Source organism: Dipodomys merriami, unplaced genomic scaffold (assembly GCF_024711535.1).
Source record: "Dipodomys merriami isolate MVZ:Mamm:240054 unplaced genomic scaffold, mDipMer1.0.p SCAF_655, whole genome shotgun sequence".
In the NCBI taxonomy this organism is placed as follows: Eukaryota; Metazoa; Chordata; class Mammalia; order Rodentia; family Heteromyidae; genus Dipodomys; species Dipodomys merriami.
In genome coordinates, this window is record NW_027206241.1 from 105,733 (window position 1) to 122,905 (window position 17,173).

Below are 17,173 nucleotides of genomic sequence, written 5' to 3' on the forward strand. Positions count from 1 at the left end.
GGCTTTCAGCAGGGCTCTACCCTTCTTCCCTGAGCCTGCAGTGACCCCTTGCAGAGATGACCCCATTCCCTGCAGACAGAGGTCCTGCACCCTTCAGCCAAGAGCCCTGGTCAGCCCCTCTGCCACCATGTTCAGTCTTCTCTGACATGGAGGCCTGCTCCTCGGATAGCTGGGTTGCATGAGCTCAGGTGTGGCCAAGAGGCTGCCTGCCATTTTGATTACCAGGGTAGGGGCTGGTCACTGCAAATGGCTGAATTTTACCCAGTCACTCAAATCTGATTTGGAAAATTAGGCAGACATCCAGAAAACACTTAATACAAGCCATAAAAACCTGCATGCTTCACTTTTGTGTGTTAAAAAAAGTTTATCATTTTTTCCTCCCAGGGAATGAGACCAATATTCAGAAAGACCTGTATTATATGGCTGTGTGTTTGCTGCAGAAGCCATGGCTTTGTGAGCACATGACAAAGCAGCTTAGCTATTAGCCAAGGCTGCTGTGAACCAGGCCTGGGAGACGGCACAGCTGCCTGCTGTGACCATAGGTGGCCTGGGCATCTACAAGGGTCGCTGTGCTCCTGAGGACCAGGCACTCCAGAGCCAGGAAGGCATGCTGTGTGGTGTCTCCCAGAGGAAGATGTGGTGACTATACTTGACCCATATCAGCTGTGCCAAATAAGAATGGCACTTAGCCAGCTGTGATGCAGCAGATACATCAGCCCCGGCTGAATCTCCCCTTCCTGACACTGTGTCCTTTTGTGCTCACTCCTCCTTTAGTCCCAAGGACAGCCCTACTGTGTGCCCCCAGAGCATGCTAGTGCCAGGCATCAGCACACTTTCAGCTCTATCAGATCCCCGCTGTGTCTTTCACATGATATGACCATGACTAAAAGAAAGGACAGGTATCTAGCATGCTGCTTGAGCACTGAGAAGCCACTCTCAGCCTGTTGCCACCAGCTCTGCCACTGGGCTCCTTTTCCTGGAGCCTTGGCAATGACAACGACACTCAGCTGAGTGAGGAATGCGCACGCCATAGCAGTGCAGCAAGCACCACCTTCAGCAGAGAGCAGTACAGGGGGCTGAGGATGAACACCTCTGCTCTGTCAGACCTGCCTCCAAACAGACTGACTTCAGTCCTGAGAACAGCACACATGTATCCTGTAATGAGTGCCAATAGGAGGCCATCTGCACATCTGCAAGCTGAGGGGGTCTGGGCTCTATGTTCCCAACAAGACACTAAGCGCAGAAGCCTCTGGAGGGACCCACAAAGGCAGAGCTGGGCAGTGAGAGGCTGTGGAGGGACCCACAAAGGCAGAGCTGGGCAGTGAGAGGCTGTGGAGGGACCCACAAAGGCAGAGCTGGGCAGTGAGAGGCTGTGGGCTCGCGGCAGTCTCCCTCTAGCATCTGCTGCAGCTCTTCCAGTCTCCTTCCTTACACCAGCCCCTTCCTCATCTATCCTCCCAACAAGCAAGGACCAACACAAACTGGGTGATGGTGCCACAGGGAACCCCCAACACTGCACAATGCCCCAGCTTCCCTGAACCCCTCTAGCCCTTCAATTCCACACCTGGAAAGCAGCTTCAACAGAGCCAGACCCCGGCAGCCTGAGGGCTCCTGCCTCAGACCATCATCATCTCACACAGGATTCATTTCAAAAGTAAAAAAGAGCTGGGCACCAGTGGCTCACACCTGTCGTCCTAGCTACTCAGGAGGCTGAGACCTGAGGATCACAGTTCAAAGCCAGCCTAGGCAGGAACATCCATGAGACTCCTCTCCAATTAACTACCAGAAACCTGGCACTGTGGTTCAAGTAATAAGAGCACTTGCCTTGAAGTGAAGAACACAGGGACAGCACCCAGGTCCAGAAGTTCAAGCCCCACAACCAGCAAAGGAAAGAAGACAAGTAATGCTGACCCACAGGTAGCTCTGCTCTTGAAGCCTGTCCTGTCACCCGTGGCGAGGCCTATGACCCCACATAGCCATCCGCTGAAGACCCCTCCTCAGCACAGAGATGCACATAGGTGAAACCTTATATAGAGGCTCATACCTTCTGCTGGACGGCAGTCTGGCCCTGGGCAACTTGTGGCTGGATAGCCTTCTGCTGCTGCACAGCCTGCTGCTTGAGCTTCAGCAGCTGCTGGACATGCACAGGCTGGGCCACAACGGTCTGCCCTGCAAGAGTAACTTTGTCAGGGAGGCCCTGCTCACAGCACGCTCTGCTGAAACTTTGTCAGGCCCAGGGAGGCCCTGCTTACGGAATGCGCTGCCAAAACTGACTCTCTTCTAACAGGAAATGATGAGCCATGGAACTGCACTAAGATAGCCAATGCCAGCCCAAGAAGTGTGCTTCATGATTGTAGTTCAAGGGTGAGAAAAGGTCAAAATGCTAATTTGGGCCAAAACCTAGACCGTAGAAATCGCTGTGGGAGATTACACTAAACGACAATGGGCCTCAGGGTGGGGAGAGGGCTGTCAGGACCAACGGGGCACGCCAGGCTGTGGGGATAAGCACCTGCTGCTTTCTGAGGCTGCCCAATCGCCACGCTGATGCCTGCGACGTTCATGGGCAGGGTTGTGACGCCAGGCGAGGACACCACGGCTGCTGGGACAGACACCACCGGAGGCTTCGCCAAGGCCACCTGCGCTGGCGGAGGGGCCTGCGCTTGCATTTGCCCTGGCGCCTGCAGCTGGGAAGTGGGAACCCGAGTCTAAGCAATAGAAATAAGAAAAGTCAAAAAACTCAGATATATCATTTTCAACATTTCTCAACAATACATCAAGCCATGAAAATTGTATACAGATTGATAACAAAGTTGCAAAGTGGCAGTGATACTGGGGGGGGGGGGAGGGGGGGGGAAATGCCCACATACTGCAGAAAATAATGAATCATGAGGCTGGCCAGGCTTCTTTGCCTGCCAGTGACCAATGCCAAATGAGAGGGTTCACATAATAGCCATGGTTCGTCAGCCTGGCTGCCATGGTCTTACTTCTACTCCCCAACCTCTCTGCACCTCACTAGTTAATCCAATCAGGTCTTGCATGTACCTTGTTCCCTGGCCTCCCTCTCTTCCTTCCAAGATCACAGCCAGGACCACCGGTTATCTACCATACATACTACAACCAAAATTACATTTTGAAGATGAAAAATGGAGACAAAGGTCCCTGGGGAAAGAGCACCTGTCACGCTTCACTTCTAAGTCTACCAGGACATGTATATGTGCAGGAATAAGTAATAGTGTCCAACTAAAATGGAGAAGTGCTGCTGCTTTTGGAAAACAAACATATCTACCAGAACTTACAAGCCGAGCCACCTGAAGATTGGCTACTGTGGTGCCCGTAAGCAAAGCCCCAGGTCGGGGGGCCGTGACCGTGGTGAGCTGGGGGCTCTGCTGCTGCGGGGGCTGCGGGGGCTGCACTTGCACCTGCGCTGGTGGCTGAGGTCCAGGCTGGGCCTGTGGTGGTGGAGGCTGCGGTGGCAGCTGCATTTTTTGCTTCTGCATCTTGATGATGTGTTCCTATAACCCAAATAAGGTACAATTTCTGCCACATGACAGTACACATCCTAACGCTAAGTTGCTCCTCTGCCTCCAGGAAGTACAGAGGTGCATACTTGCTGATATACAGAATGCAATCACCTTATGGCAAAGTGACCATTTACTAGAAATCCGCATTTCACCAAGGAAACTAGCCAATTCTGACAGATCAGCAAGTTCACAGCCAACAAATCAACTGAAATATGGAGCTGTCAAACTTATTAAATAAACAATTACTTATTAATAAATATCATGTCTTTAGCTCAAAATATTTTTTTTAAATAAATGGCTTTTGATTAGTTTTGTTTCTGTCATCTTCTGGTGCTAGGAATCAAATCCAGGGCCTTGCACATGCCAGGCAAGTGCCCTACTGCTGAGCTACATCCTCAGCTTAAATGGCTTTTTCAGAAGAAAATTTATAGTGAGTTGTTCATGATTATCTTATCTTTTTGGATATGAGAAATGAAAATGACTTTTAAACGAATGGAGAGAGAGTAGGGTAAAGGATGAAGGACCCTGGTGCACAAACAGGCAAGCAGGATTCCTAGTAGCTGTATGGTGAAAAATGGTTCTTGAAGTTTGTCACTGCCTAGATCCAGTCAGGTCAGAAGACTCTGACATGGTACAGAGGTCAAGACCACTTACTAGACAATTTTCCACCACTGGGTACAGGAATTCCTGAGCACTATAGAAAGGAATAAGGTCTCTAAAGTGCTATGAACAAGTCTGAAAGCATTTTTTGTAAATATTCAAGTCTTGTCTGGATTGACTTTGATCCAATAAGTTGCATTAGACACAATTAGACATATTTCCTACCTAAAAGCAATGCTAGAATTTTGCAAATACACTCTGAATTACACTATGCAATTGCATTATGCAATCTGCTACAGATAGGCCACAAGTGTCTGTCACACTCGGGGAAGCACTCACCGGTGCCAGCTTGCCCACGGCTTTGATCTGTGCAGGGGACTGAGCCTGGCCCTGGATCTGTGGAACCTGTACTTGGGAGGTCTGCTGTTGTTGTTGTTGCTGCTGCTGCTGCTGCTGCTGCTGCTGCTGCTGCTGTTGCTGCTGCTGCTGCTGCTGCCTGAGGAGCTGGAAGTGGGCAGGGGTGATGGTTTTTCCAGGAAGCTGAACCCCTGTGGCTGTGAAAGGTGTGTTAGTTAGGCTTACCCATCCTCATTTCTTTTTACTTATTTATTTTTTGTTGGTCCTGAAGCTTGAACTCTGGGTCTGGGCGCTGTCCCTTACCTCTTCAAAGCTCAAGGCTAGTGCTCTACCACTTGAGCCACAGCGCCACTTCCAGCTTTTTCTGTTTATGTGGTGCCGAGGAAGCGAACCCAAGGCCTCATGCATGCCAAGGCCAGCGCTCTACCACTGAGCCACCTTCCCAGCCCCCCATCCTTATTTCTTCTAGAACAACACATGCAGGATACAGCTTTAATAAGCTCCAACAGTGGATACCAACATAAGCAAATCCCCAGTCCTCTTACCTTGGGACACCTGGGTCACTAAAGACCGAGTTGGAGTCTGTACGGGAGTCAGGTTCGTAGTGACCACAGCTGAGGCAGTCACAGAAGTGACTGCTCGAACACCTTGAGTGGTTGCCATGGACACCAGGTCAGTGGTTGCAGTAGCAGGGGAGCCAACTGCTCGTTGCTGGGTATGGACCACGGGGGCAGGAGTAGAGGCTCCAGATGCCTAGGAAAGGCAATCACAGACATGTATCAAGCTGCTTCACATGGCACTCCAAAGCTTTCCACTCAGAGCAGGAGACAAAAATGTTCCAGGTTCCAGAATATACATCCTGGAGCTGTCTCTTCACACACAAAGTGTTGACAGTACGTGTTCCACGGAAATTCAAAAGCAAGTGCCTTGAGCTACAGAACGATGCTCTCTCACAGTGAACCATTTTAACCATAGAAACAAGTAATTTCAGGGGTCAAAGTTCCTGCCCCTGTATCCCTTTCCATTTGCTCACAGACTACCTGGTACCCAGGAACACGATCGGCTCCTGACTATTTCTGTACCTCCACACATCTTCCTGATGTTCACCATCATCCCTAAGATGGGCAGAGGTATGGCTAGCTGTTAAGAGTCTTGTGTTTCTTACCTTCATCTTGCTTAATTCAGCATACTACTCACTGCCTCCCAGATTCCACCTTGTGGCCAGGCAAGGGGGTATTGCCCAGCCTGGCTGTCTATTATGCCCTACTACCCTACCCTTCTCCACCACACAACAAACCCCAATGTTCAATTTACCTTCCTGGACTACTTGGTTTTTTTGAATCTTCTACATTTCTAGATTTTTTTTTTTTTGGTCAGTCCTGAGGCTTGAACTTAGGGCCTGGGCACTGTCCCTGAGCTTCTTCTGCTCAAGGCTAGCACTCAACCACTTAAACCACAGTGTCATTTCTGGTTTTTGTTTATATGGTGCTGAGAAACTGAACCCAGGGCTTTATGCAGCTAGGCAAGCATTCTACCACTAAGCCACATCCCCATCGCTCTTGGAAATTTAAGTTCAAAATGCTATTTTGTACTATTTTACGCTTGTTCTTTATAAAATATTTTCAAAAGACAAAGAACACCAAAGTGAGCAGTTACCTTCTTTCATTATGATAAAGAGTCACTGGCCCTGGACTTCATTACTTTTCATATGAGGCAGTGAGCTGTTGCCTCTGAGGTTAACCTTCTTCTGCTGCTATTTTTAGAATCTTTTTATCTCTGACACTATGTAAGTATCCATTCTTTCTATCAACAGTGATGAGGATATCAGGTGAACTTTGCATATGTAAGGATCAGTGTCATCAGCCAGTTTTTTTTGTTGTTGTTGTTTTTTTGGTCCGTTGTGGGGCTTGAACTCTGGGCCTGGGCGCTGTCCCTGCACTCAGCAACTCAAGGCGACTGCTCTACCACTTGAGCCACAGAGCCACTTCCAGTTTTCTAGTGGTTTATTGAAGATAAGAGTCTCACAGACTTTCCTGCCCAGGCTGGCTTTGAACCTTGATCCTCAGATCTCAGCCTCCTGAGTTGCTAGGATTACAGGCGTGAGCCACCAGCGCCCAGCTTTATATCTTCAGATACTATCTCTGCTCAACAGAAACAGGATCTAATTAAAGATTTTAGATCCTCTCTTTTTTTTTTTTTTTTCTGGGGGGGGGGGGGTCCGGTCGTGGGCCTGAACTCTGGGCCTGGGTGCTGTCCCTCAGCTCTTCAGCTCAAGGCTAATGCTCTACCACTTGAGCCACAGCACCACTTCCGGCTTTTTTTTCTTTTTGCTTATGTGGTGCTGAGGAATGGAACCCAGGGCCTCATGCATGCAAGGCAAGCGCTCTACCACTGAGCCACCTTCCCAGCCCTCCTCTCTCTTTTCTATGGCTCCTAAATTTTCTCTTTACGTCCATCTTGTCCCTATGATGCACTGGAAGACTTCTCTTCCAGTTTATCAATTCTTTCTGAGTAAGTCCACTCATAAGTGTCACCCTTATTTCTAAATGTTCCCTCATTTCCATTGTTTTCAGAGCCTCATGTTGTTGCTTGGCTTTTTCACTCACAACTGGTATTCCAGCATTATGCCACACTTCCAGCTCTGGCTTTTTGCTGGTTAATTGGAGATAAAAACTCTCTCACTTGTCTGCTTGGGCTGGTTTCAAACTGAGACCTTCAGATCTTAGCTCGGAATAGATGCATGAGCCACTGCATCCAGCTCTATGGTCCCTTGAAATACAGGTTACTTTCATTGAAACAAATCATAATTGGTGGCTCTTACAAGCCATGCCTTCTACTGTACTGTCTCTACTGGTTCTCACTCCAGGGCCTTTCTCTTATTCTGAACTTGAGTTATTTTTTTATTGCATGTAGTTCATTCTTGAAAACTGTTTGTGGATATTCTCAAAAAGTCAAAGATGGATGCTAGTACTCTAGAGGGAATCAGTATTTGTTTCCACTTAGCTGGCTAGAAACACTGCTGGTCCCAGCTGGCTACACTTGGCTTAGCGGGCAAGGCCAGAGGGGGAGCACACAAACTCTTAAGGCTGCCGAATGCACACTATTCACATTACTGTTTTCGGCTCAACACAGAGGTATAGGGGAAGGGGCACACAACAGGGTGTCAATATGTAGCCCAAGCTGGCCTCTGCCTCCCAAGTGCTAGGATTCTTGGTGTGCATACAACCACACATGGCTGCTGCTGTTCTTTAAACCAAAGGTTGATTTCACTTCTGGCCTACTCTTGCCCTAAGGGATCCTGGGCATGTATGTCAACAGCATCCTCTTAAGACTCCACCTTGGGCAAGGTGTAGGAGAGTCAGGCCCACCTAGCCAAGCCCTGGGTAGATTTGAGTCCTCTGTCCTCAATGCTGAAATCTACTCTTCAGGCAAACATGGCTTCATTCATTCTTCTTTCAATTATGGTCTGATCATTATTGATTCATTTGTCAGCCCCTTGAAGATCGTAACAATTCAATTTTTTTCTAGTATTTTTGTCAAATGAAAAACTGAGTTGTATAAAAATACTTAATTTCACTTATTATCAGAAACAAAGTTCCTTTCTGGACTACTGATAGTTTTTTACCTACCATTTTCTGCTCTCATCAATCCACATACACTGCCATCTTTCCTAAGACAAACCTCTTCTCCAACAGTCAAGGGCTCCCCACTGCCAAGTGGGTGAAATCCATGTTCCTTAGCCTGATTTTCAAACTCCAATCTAACCTCAATGTGTATAGTACTACGACACAGGAGTCCCTCAATAAGTATCAATCAAAGGCTTTTGTCAAGCTGAGCACAGATGGCTCATGCCTATAATCCTAGCTATTCGGGAGGCTGAGATCTGAGGACTGTGGTTCAAAGCCAACTGGGGCAGGAAAAGTCTGTGAGATTTATCTCCAATTAATTTCTACCCAGGGTCTCCTCCTCCTCCCACTGCCCAGGCATGCTGTCTATAGTCATCCGGCCTGGCCACACAAGGGCTCTGTGCCTGTTTCCATTATTCTCATGACTGACTTCCTGTGGCTCAGGTCTCAACTCAAGTATCAAAGGCATTTGCTGAAAGGCTCTTCCTAACCAACAAGGCACCATCCAGCCTTAGGTATCCTAAGAAATGTTTGCCTAGGTAAATATAGCCAAGATTTTTCTCCTATTTTCTCCCAGAAATGTTTTAGAGTCTATAAAATTTTTGGTCTTACATTAAAGCTAGAATCCATGATGATGGTTTCTTATACATGGTATCAATTATGAGTCAAGGCTCATTGTTCTGCTTATGATTCTCCAACCCACACCATTTGATGTAGACCATCCTCTCCCCACTGAATTCCTAGGCATGTTGAGGAAACTGACTACATAAAGGCAGGTATCTCCACTCCTGACTCCACCTAGCTCACTGTTCATCCTTGTGTCTCTCATCTTCAAACAGAAAAGGCACTACCTCAACCCTACACTATCTGGACATGGTACTGGTTCCAGAGCATTGCCACTGGCCAGAGCTGCTTCTCTTCAGTCAGGTCACATGCTACCTTGGGGTCTTCCTACCACCACTTCAGTTCTGTTTTGTTTTTGCAATGTACTGTCAATGAAAGCTGGTGGTCTGACAATGGAAAAGGGCTTCTGAACAAGCGCTCAGCCTTGCTGGCCTCTACATACTCCAGAATCTGTGTGAAACCAGGTCAAATTCTCAAAGGCACTGTGTTCCTTCCCCCAGCACTGTGCCCCTACCAAGTCAACCTAATTTTTGCTTCTGCACACAGAGCCAGGGATGCAAATATGAAAGGTACTGTGTCACCAGGACTGGTGATGTGTCCTCCTATCTACCCTACCTCATCTCTGACATGCATTCTGTAGAGGACCAGTAACATCTGAAACTCACCATTCCTCTGTATAGGAAAGAAACTATCACCTAATAACAGAGCGAGCTGAAACAGCTGTGTTATCAGCTACTTATTCTACAAAACTAAACAGCACCAGTACTTCCTCACCAATGGAATACTCAAAAAGCAAGGCATCACCTCAAATTACAAAGAAAGTAGGGCTCCCACACACAGGGGCAACTCACAGCCAAGGCTCCTGGGGCCACAGGTGAAGCAAGGCGCTTGTTAATGGACTGGAAGGCAGCAGCTGGCACACCTGCTATGGTGTTAACAATCACATTTCCACTCACGGTGCCTGCAGAGAAGATGCTTGTGAAACAAGAGGCCCCCCCCCCAAAAAAAAAAATCCAGTTCCCATTTGAATACTGTACTCTTCTCACCTGTTGGTATGCTTGTCCCAGTAACTGATGTTTTAATGGTTCCTGCCTATTTAAAAAAGAAAACACAAGTGAATTTCAGGCCTAAATTTTCCTGGCACAAGCCCTCCAAAGGGTTCAATTTCATCAAGAGTCAGAGCCAAACTCCTGAGCAATTACACAACCACCCAGGGCCTCTTCCAGCCTGCCTCCTTCTCCCACTACCCAGGCATGCTGTCTTTTGTCATCAGGGCTCTGTGCCTGTTTCCATTGTTCTCATGACTGACTTCCTGTGGCTCAGGTCTCAACTACCAAAGGCATTTGCTGGAAGGCTCTTCCTAACCAACAAGGCACCATCCAATTTGAGCCCTTTCTGTCAGCACTTAAAATGATCTTGGTCTACCCTCCAGTGATCTTAAATGGAATGTAAACTCCAGCAAGCAGGAAGTTTATCTATCTTGCTCACTGCAGTGGTCCTTGCACACAGACAATCTTTAGCAAATGTGTCATTTGAATGAACAAAGAATGTTGACCAAGTACATTAAAAAATATTACACAAGCCGGGAGCCGGTGGCTCATGCCTGTCATCCTAGTTACTCAGGAGGCTGAGATCTGAGGATCATGGCTCAAAGCCAGCCTGGGCAGGAAAGTCTGTGAGACTCTTATCTCCAATAAACCACTAGAAAACCCGAAGTGGCGCTATGGCTCAAGTGGTAGAGCGCTTGCCGGGAGCTGAAGAGTTCAGGGACAGCGACCAAGCCCAGAGTTCAAGCCCCACGACTGACAAAAAAAAAAAAAAAAAAAAAAAAAAAAAATTACATAGCCATCAAAAAAAAAATAGGATCAAGTCATTTTCATGAAAATGGATAAATGGAGATCATCCTGTTAACCAAGATAAGGCAAGCTGAAAAAGCCAATGTTTCATGTTTTTGCTTATTTGTAGTAGCTAGACTTAAAGGACATACATATACATGGACAAGGACATACACATAAACACACAATGAGATTCTTTAGGAGGAAGAGGGGAAGGGGAAGAGGTAGAAAGAATGATGAAGGGTGAATTTTGAAGATGGCATATGGAATCTCAGTGAAAGCTGCTAATCAATAGGACAATAGATGAGTGGATGGAGAAAATAGAAGGTTATTCTGTTTATATACACCTCTGAAATGCCATGGTGAACCCCTTGGTACAATTAATATACTCTGAAAAAAGAACGACAAGAAAGTAATACAGGTTCTTCTTGGAGGAGGGACAGAGTCAATAGGAGAGGAAGAGAGAGTAATTGAAAGTGAGTATGGTTGTACTCTTTGCATATATGAAAATAGGACAATGAAACCTCTTGAAACTGTTTTGGAAGTGGGGAGGAAAGCAAGGGAGATACTAACGGAGGGGTGAGTCTGATCAGGGGATAAACTGTACTTGTGTATGGAAACATCACTATGAAACTACCTTGTACGACTAATACATACTACAACATTGTTGTTTTTTAAAATCCCATCCATGGTCAAATATAATTTAAGAAAAAAAATAATGTAGAGAATAACTCTACATAAAAAAAATACATTCACACCTGGCCAAGCCCAAACTGTTTCCCCATTTGGCATTGAATCTGTTCTCTCAAAGTGCAACACTACACATGGGATTTCTATGTCTGTGTGATAAGCCCATCACATGTGACACACAGAAAAGGAACATACCAAGACATAGTAAAAGAACACACTGAGGTGTAGGTGTCAATAGTGGTGGGCTGTATAACTCTGCCCTTTTTGTGTACTTCATGGCTTGGACATGTGGTCAGGCACTTATATGCAGCTCTGAGGGAAGGAGCAGCATGTCCCCAAAGAGACGAGGGCTTGCTTTAGCCCTGTGTGCCTGCTGCTGGCACAATAGGCATCCAGAGGGGCTGAAGGGGCAAGCTCATTTCCATCACGTTCTATGGGATCTGGGTTCTTACATGCCCCAATCCCTATACTGTAAGAGCAGTCCAGCCCTCCCAACTCAGCAAGGCTCTCTGGCTACCAGCCTTGGAAGAGGGTGCTTTCTCTGAGGCAGGGTGGCGCCTCTATCCTGTCTCCTCAAAGAGAGAGGTCTGCAGAATATATCAAGGAGCAGGGGTCCTCACCAGCACTGCAGCACTGCCCACAGTTGTGATTGTGGGTTGCCCCTTTGGTGGGGCCTGTACAGGCTGTGGCTGGGCCTGGGCCTGGGTCTGGGCCTGGGTCTGGACAGCAGGTGGCCCCGCTGGCGGCTGGCTGACGGCTGCCTGTGGCTGGGGCAGCGGTGGAGGCGGCTGCTGTGGAGGTGGTGGAGGTGGCTGCTGTGGTTGTTGGGGCGGCTGGGAGACAGCTGGCTGCTGTACCTTCTGCTGGTCTGCCAAAGCCTGGAAGGGTCAGGTGAGAAAGGGGTACTGTCAGAGAGGGGGACCAGCGCTGGGCGAGCCGCGTGGCTGCAACACACGCTGGGGAGCACAGCACAGCACAGCCCACTGCCACATACCTTTTTCTCTTTTGCAATTCGCTCTGCACGGAGAGATGCAACCTGAATGGGCGGCAGTGGCTTGTCATAGTTGATTCCACTGAAAGATAAACGTAAAACTTAAAAATTCAGTAGTCCCCTCACCTGTAGTTTCAGCTACCTGTGCCAAAGTATGACATGGAAAATTCCAGAAATAAACCATTTATTCCTTTTTGTTTTGTTGTTTTCTTTGCCAGTCCTAGGGCTTGGGCACTGTCCCTGAGCTTCTTTTGCTCATGGCTAGCTAGCACTCTACTACTTGAGCTTTTTTGGTAATTTATTGGAGGTAAGAGCCTCATGGACTTTCCTGCCTCGGCTGGCTTCAAACTACAATCCTCAGCTCAGCCCCTGAGTAGCTAGGATTACAGACATGAGCCACTGGTGCCTGGCAGTTTATACCTTTTACACTACACACTGTTGTTAGTAGTATTAAAGATCATGACTGTCCCACCCCTGTCCTACGCCCAGGACATGGATTGCCCCTTCGTCCAGTGTCTGCCTCCTATCAGTTATCAGGTTGACTGTTGCTGTATTGCAGGCTTATGTTCAAGAAACTTTTATTTTACTTAATAATGGCCTCCAAGTACAACTGTCATGATGCTGGTAATTATTATGTGTCAAAGAGAAGTTGTGAAGTATCTCCTTTAAGTGAAAAAGTGTAAGATTTTTACTTAGGAAAAACCGTAACAGCTGACCATTGGTGGCTCATGTCTATAATCCTAGCTACTCAGATGAGTACTTGGCTGAGATCTGAGGATTGTGGTTTGATGACAGTCAGGGCAAGAAAGTCTGTGAGACTCTTATGTCCAATCAGCCATCTAAAAGCTGGAAGTGTAGCTGTGGCTCAAGTGGTAGAGTGCAGTGCTAGCCTTGAACACAAGAAGGCTCAGGGACAGCGCCCAGGCCCCGAGTTCAAGCCCCAGGATTGGCGCACATGCACACCCATAGCAAATATAATATGCAATACTATCTGCAGTTCTAAGCATTGACTAGCAGGCATTGCCCCACATTAATAAGCTCCAAATGCTCCCAGGAATTCTTACAATCACCAGTGAACACAGAGTCTGTTTCTAGCTTCCCCACAACTGCCTGGACAAGTGCTTCAGACAGACATAAAAATAGACTTCTCTTACATGTACTCCATGCTTTTCACCTGCTACATGACAGGTAAGAGTCCAACTGTGTAGGACTCCTGCCAAGCCCACCTCTTGCTCCTGGTTCCCTGCAGCAATGGTTTGCCTGTGCCCACAAAGAGGGTTTCCCATTTAGTTCACACCCTACTTTCCCAAAGAAGTGTCTGAATGACTCCCCGGAGTACCTGTAGACCTTTACCCTAAACCTAGACTGCTGCCGTGTGTGTGTGTGTGTGTGTGTGTGTGTGTGTGTTTGTGTGTGTGTGCACGCGTGTGCGTGTGTGTGCGCGCGCGTGTGTGTGTGCGTGCGTGTGTGTGCGCACGCATGCTTGTGCTCGTAGATCTCTCCCTATCTGTTCTCCCTGCCTTCATATTAGGTAAAAAGAGGACAAAACAGTGTCTATCAGGCCACTACGTTAGCCTGCAACCAGTCAATGAACACTAACAATGAACTCATCCACTTAATTGACAAGTACTGATCCAACCCTGCTCTATGTCTCTATAGGTGCTAGATCCCTACACTGTACAGATAACAAACACACAGATAAAAACACACAGAACCTCTAAAGGCAATACGTACTACAGAGAGAAGAGGAGTAGGGCAGGCCTGTGATTTTCAACAGGATTCTCCTCCCTTTGGAGGCAGGGCCCCATGAAGCCAAAAGCCAGGGCTCTGGCTGTACCGGAGGCAGGCTGGAAGAGGCCACTACAGGCTCTCAGCAGATGTACCATGAGCCAACTCACCTTGACAATGACCACTCTTACAGCTATGTGGGAAGGAGATCTACAGAGTCTCTGGACTAGGAAATCAGGGACTAGACAGGGGGTGACCAACATGAACATGGCAGTGATGGTGCCTAAGCCAGCATTTGTATACAACACCGTCAAACTACATGCTTAGTGCTCAGATTCCACAACTCAGCTTGCTCTGTTTCACTTCCCCTCCCCATTTCACTATCCACTTACTAATTCATCTTTTAATTCTTCTGCCATTAAATCTCTACACAAGTACAGTCATCTCTGAACTTAGCATATTAAGGTACCCAACAAAACCTATGCCTGAAGAGAGGCAGGATGAGAGAAAGGAATTCCCTGGAAGTTGCTCCCACAGTCCTAGAACATACCCCTCGTGTCTGTGAATGTGGGTCACCAGAGTGTGAGCAAGGAAAATAAACCGGGTCCCAATAGAAACAAGGCACACTTTCCATGTGTCTATGTTCGGTAGGGCCACCTGGCCTAGCCTGCCTGATAGCAGGAGGCTCCAATCTCCCAGGCCCAGATGCTACACCATTCCTGGCTGGGCCTGCGATACACTTGCCATTGGCATGGAAGTTCACTAAACTTACTGAATTTCACTGGACACTAAGACAGACATATTTCGAGTAGAGAAAAATGTGTGTCACACACACACTTACCTTTCTGCCAACACTGAGGCATGCTTGGGGTTCTTCTGAAAAGGATTCATGCCAAGCCTACAGCACAGAAAAGGAGAAAGGAATTATAAGCCAAGGGAGTACATAATGAAGGTAGAGCGCTCACCACCAGCCACAACCCCAGCGAGAAGAGCCTGGACGCACAGAGGTTTGATGGGAGGGCTCCGCTTGCCAGCAGTCACCTTCATCAGGTCAAAGTGGTTTGTGTATAGCTGGGTATGTGTAGCATTCTCATCCTGTGCATAGAGCTGGCTTGTGCGGAGTGGACGGTTGTTCTTACTCTGAAACAAAATGGACAGGCACTCATCAAGGCTGGACCGTGGGCTTGACAGCCGACCGCTGGGGAAAACAGCATTCACTGACTCAGAAGCCTGAGACTAAGCTCCACGTGGCTCAACCCATTTCCTTTCCCTTCCCTTCTTTTTCTGGCTGTCATTTGCTGGCAGCTGGTGATATCCCTTAATGTGTGGGAACCCTTGTTTATGTGAGCCTCATGGTTATCTCAGAGGGAAACTTACTCCCTTCTGCCGAGGAGAGAAAGGTTACATAGAGCACTTGGGTCACATAGCAGGTAATGGGATGAGGGCACCTCCAAGAATGCCCATGGACATGAAGCAGGCAGTGCCAACCCCACAGGCCCCTCCCTCCTCCTTCTACCCACAGTAGAAAGGTGACATTCAGAAACTTAAGTCTAAATGTGTGCCCTGGGGACACTGACTTTATTTGTGCCTGGTAATCTCTCCTGCATGAATCCCCCAACTAAACAAAAGGTCACTCAGTTATTGCCTACTTGAGTGCATTCTTGCTCCAAAGTCATCTTAGCATTCCATATAATTTAAAAGTGACTCCCTAACCTATGGAGAGAAGCACTGTACCAGGTCTGTGTAGGTCAGAAAAGGTCAGTAAGGAGTTAGGGCAAGAGCTCAGAGCTCCTTCTGGCCCAGAGCTCTTTCTGCTTCTCGGTATCTCTAAACTCTAGGCAACCCATACCTGGAGTCCCTGCCAGAGTGTAAGCAACACAGCACATGCCAACACAGTGACAGTCCCAGTGTAGGTGTGCTGTATGTATGCACGCACACACATGTGGAGACACAAATAGTCTGTTGGTAGAGGACTGCTTTAACTTCAGAGGGAATTTCAAGGAAAAATCAGAGGAGAAAACCAACGTGCAAGGTTACACGGGTCCACTTCCTGAGCATTGTCCAATATATGGAGCACTCTCCTATCAAAATAAAATCAGGCAAAAGGGAAGCAGGAGAAAGAAGAATAAGGTCAGGTGCATCACATACACCATAGAGTGAAGGCCCAAGCCAAAGGCAGAAGGACTCTGTGTTCTGTGAAGGAACCTGTTAGCTCTGGCTGTGACTGGTTCTCAGGTAGGCGCTGCTGGCTTTCCTACCCACACACATGCCCAACTACCACTGCTGAAGGCCTTGACAGGGAGTGAGCACCTGGGAGGACGTCCCCTATAAGACTCAGAGAGCCGTGGTGTGGTCCCCTCAGGTGAAGAAGCCAATCCTCTACGTACAGGAATAAAAGGCACTTGATAAAATCTTAGGCTTCGGGATTCTGTTATCACTAAAATACAGACTCATTCTGAATCTTGTTCTATGCTCCTTTGCAGAGGATCTTAAACAAAGCTTTCCAACTCATTCAGAACATCTCCTTCATACCTTATAAATATTTTGTGCCTTTTTCTTTGGATTAGCTTCACAAATCAGCTATAAGAGAAGAAAAAATTTTAGCTTTATTTTTTTTCCATATTAAGGTAACGGCTATTATTATCAATGCTTCCAAAACATAAAAGAGTGAATGTGAGAGTTCAGGGAGTCTTAAGGTGGAGGCACCACAAAATGGTATCATGAAGAAAACTTGCTTTTTTATTCTGAACAAAAAAGCAAACAGATGCTTTATTCTGAGACAAGTGTTTCTGAGATGAGAATTGAGATGACTGAAGGCGTGGTTCACAGAGTCGTGGTGTCAACATCATCTGGAGGCATACCAACTCAAACAATTCTCACAAATTGTAACCAGAACAGCAAATTTAACAGGGGGATGAGATGTCTGCCTCTACGGATGTGGCTGTGGCCCCTGTGCTGACAGGACACTTTGGGGGTGGAGGGAGTGTGGCAGGGAGAAAGTCAGTATTCTCTGCCCACTTGCAGTGGCACCTGCTATTGGAAGTGGGCCACAACCCCCCAAAGGGTGCAGGACATTTGTAATGCTGGTGCAACAGAACCTGCAGACTTTGTGCTGAGGTAAGACTAGCAGCTGTGTGGCAAGAGGAGGGAGGTGTGTGAGGAAAGCCAGATGGAGAAATGGAAGGAGACAAATTCAGCTGA

General features: G+C 47.5%; 1 protein-coding gene across 13 annotated transcripts in view; it reads right to left on the reverse strand.

The window, feature by feature from the left end:
- The window catches only part of LOC138815656 (E1A-binding protein p400), a 112,798-nt gene that overhangs the window by 5,843 nt on the left and 89,782 nt on the right, over nucleotides 1–17,173 (reverse strand). For 9 of the 13 annotated variants that reach the window (XM_070005072.1, XM_070005073.1, XM_070005079.1 and 6 more), the window contains 12 exons: nucleotides 16,505–16,552; nucleotides 14,976–15,112; nucleotides 14,814–14,870; nucleotides 12,248–12,326; nucleotides 11,874–12,131; nucleotides 9,775–9,820; nucleotides 9,580–9,689; nucleotides 5,024–5,231; nucleotides 4,461–4,675; nucleotides 3,297–3,512; nucleotides 2,510–2,705; nucleotides 2,045–2,169 (listed from right to left, as the gene is read on the reverse strand). In XM_070005072.1, the coding sequence (XP_069861173.1) occupies nucleotides 2,045–2,169; nucleotides 2,510–2,705; nucleotides 3,297–3,512; nucleotides 4,461–4,675; nucleotides 5,024–5,231; nucleotides 9,580–9,689; nucleotides 9,775–9,820; nucleotides 11,874–12,131; nucleotides 12,248–12,326; nucleotides 14,814–14,870; nucleotides 14,976–15,112; nucleotides 16,505–16,552 (1,695 nt within the window). The remainder of the gene's footprint in view (nucleotides 1–2,044; nucleotides 2,170–2,509; nucleotides 2,706–3,296; nucleotides 3,513–4,460; nucleotides 4,676–5,023; nucleotides 5,232–9,579; nucleotides 9,690–9,774; nucleotides 9,821–11,873; nucleotides 12,132–12,247; nucleotides 12,327–14,813; nucleotides 14,871–14,975; nucleotides 15,113–16,504; nucleotides 16,553–17,173) is intronic. The other 4 variants (XM_070005077.1, XM_070005084.1, XM_070005082.1 and 1 more) reach the window with 1 other exon arrangement.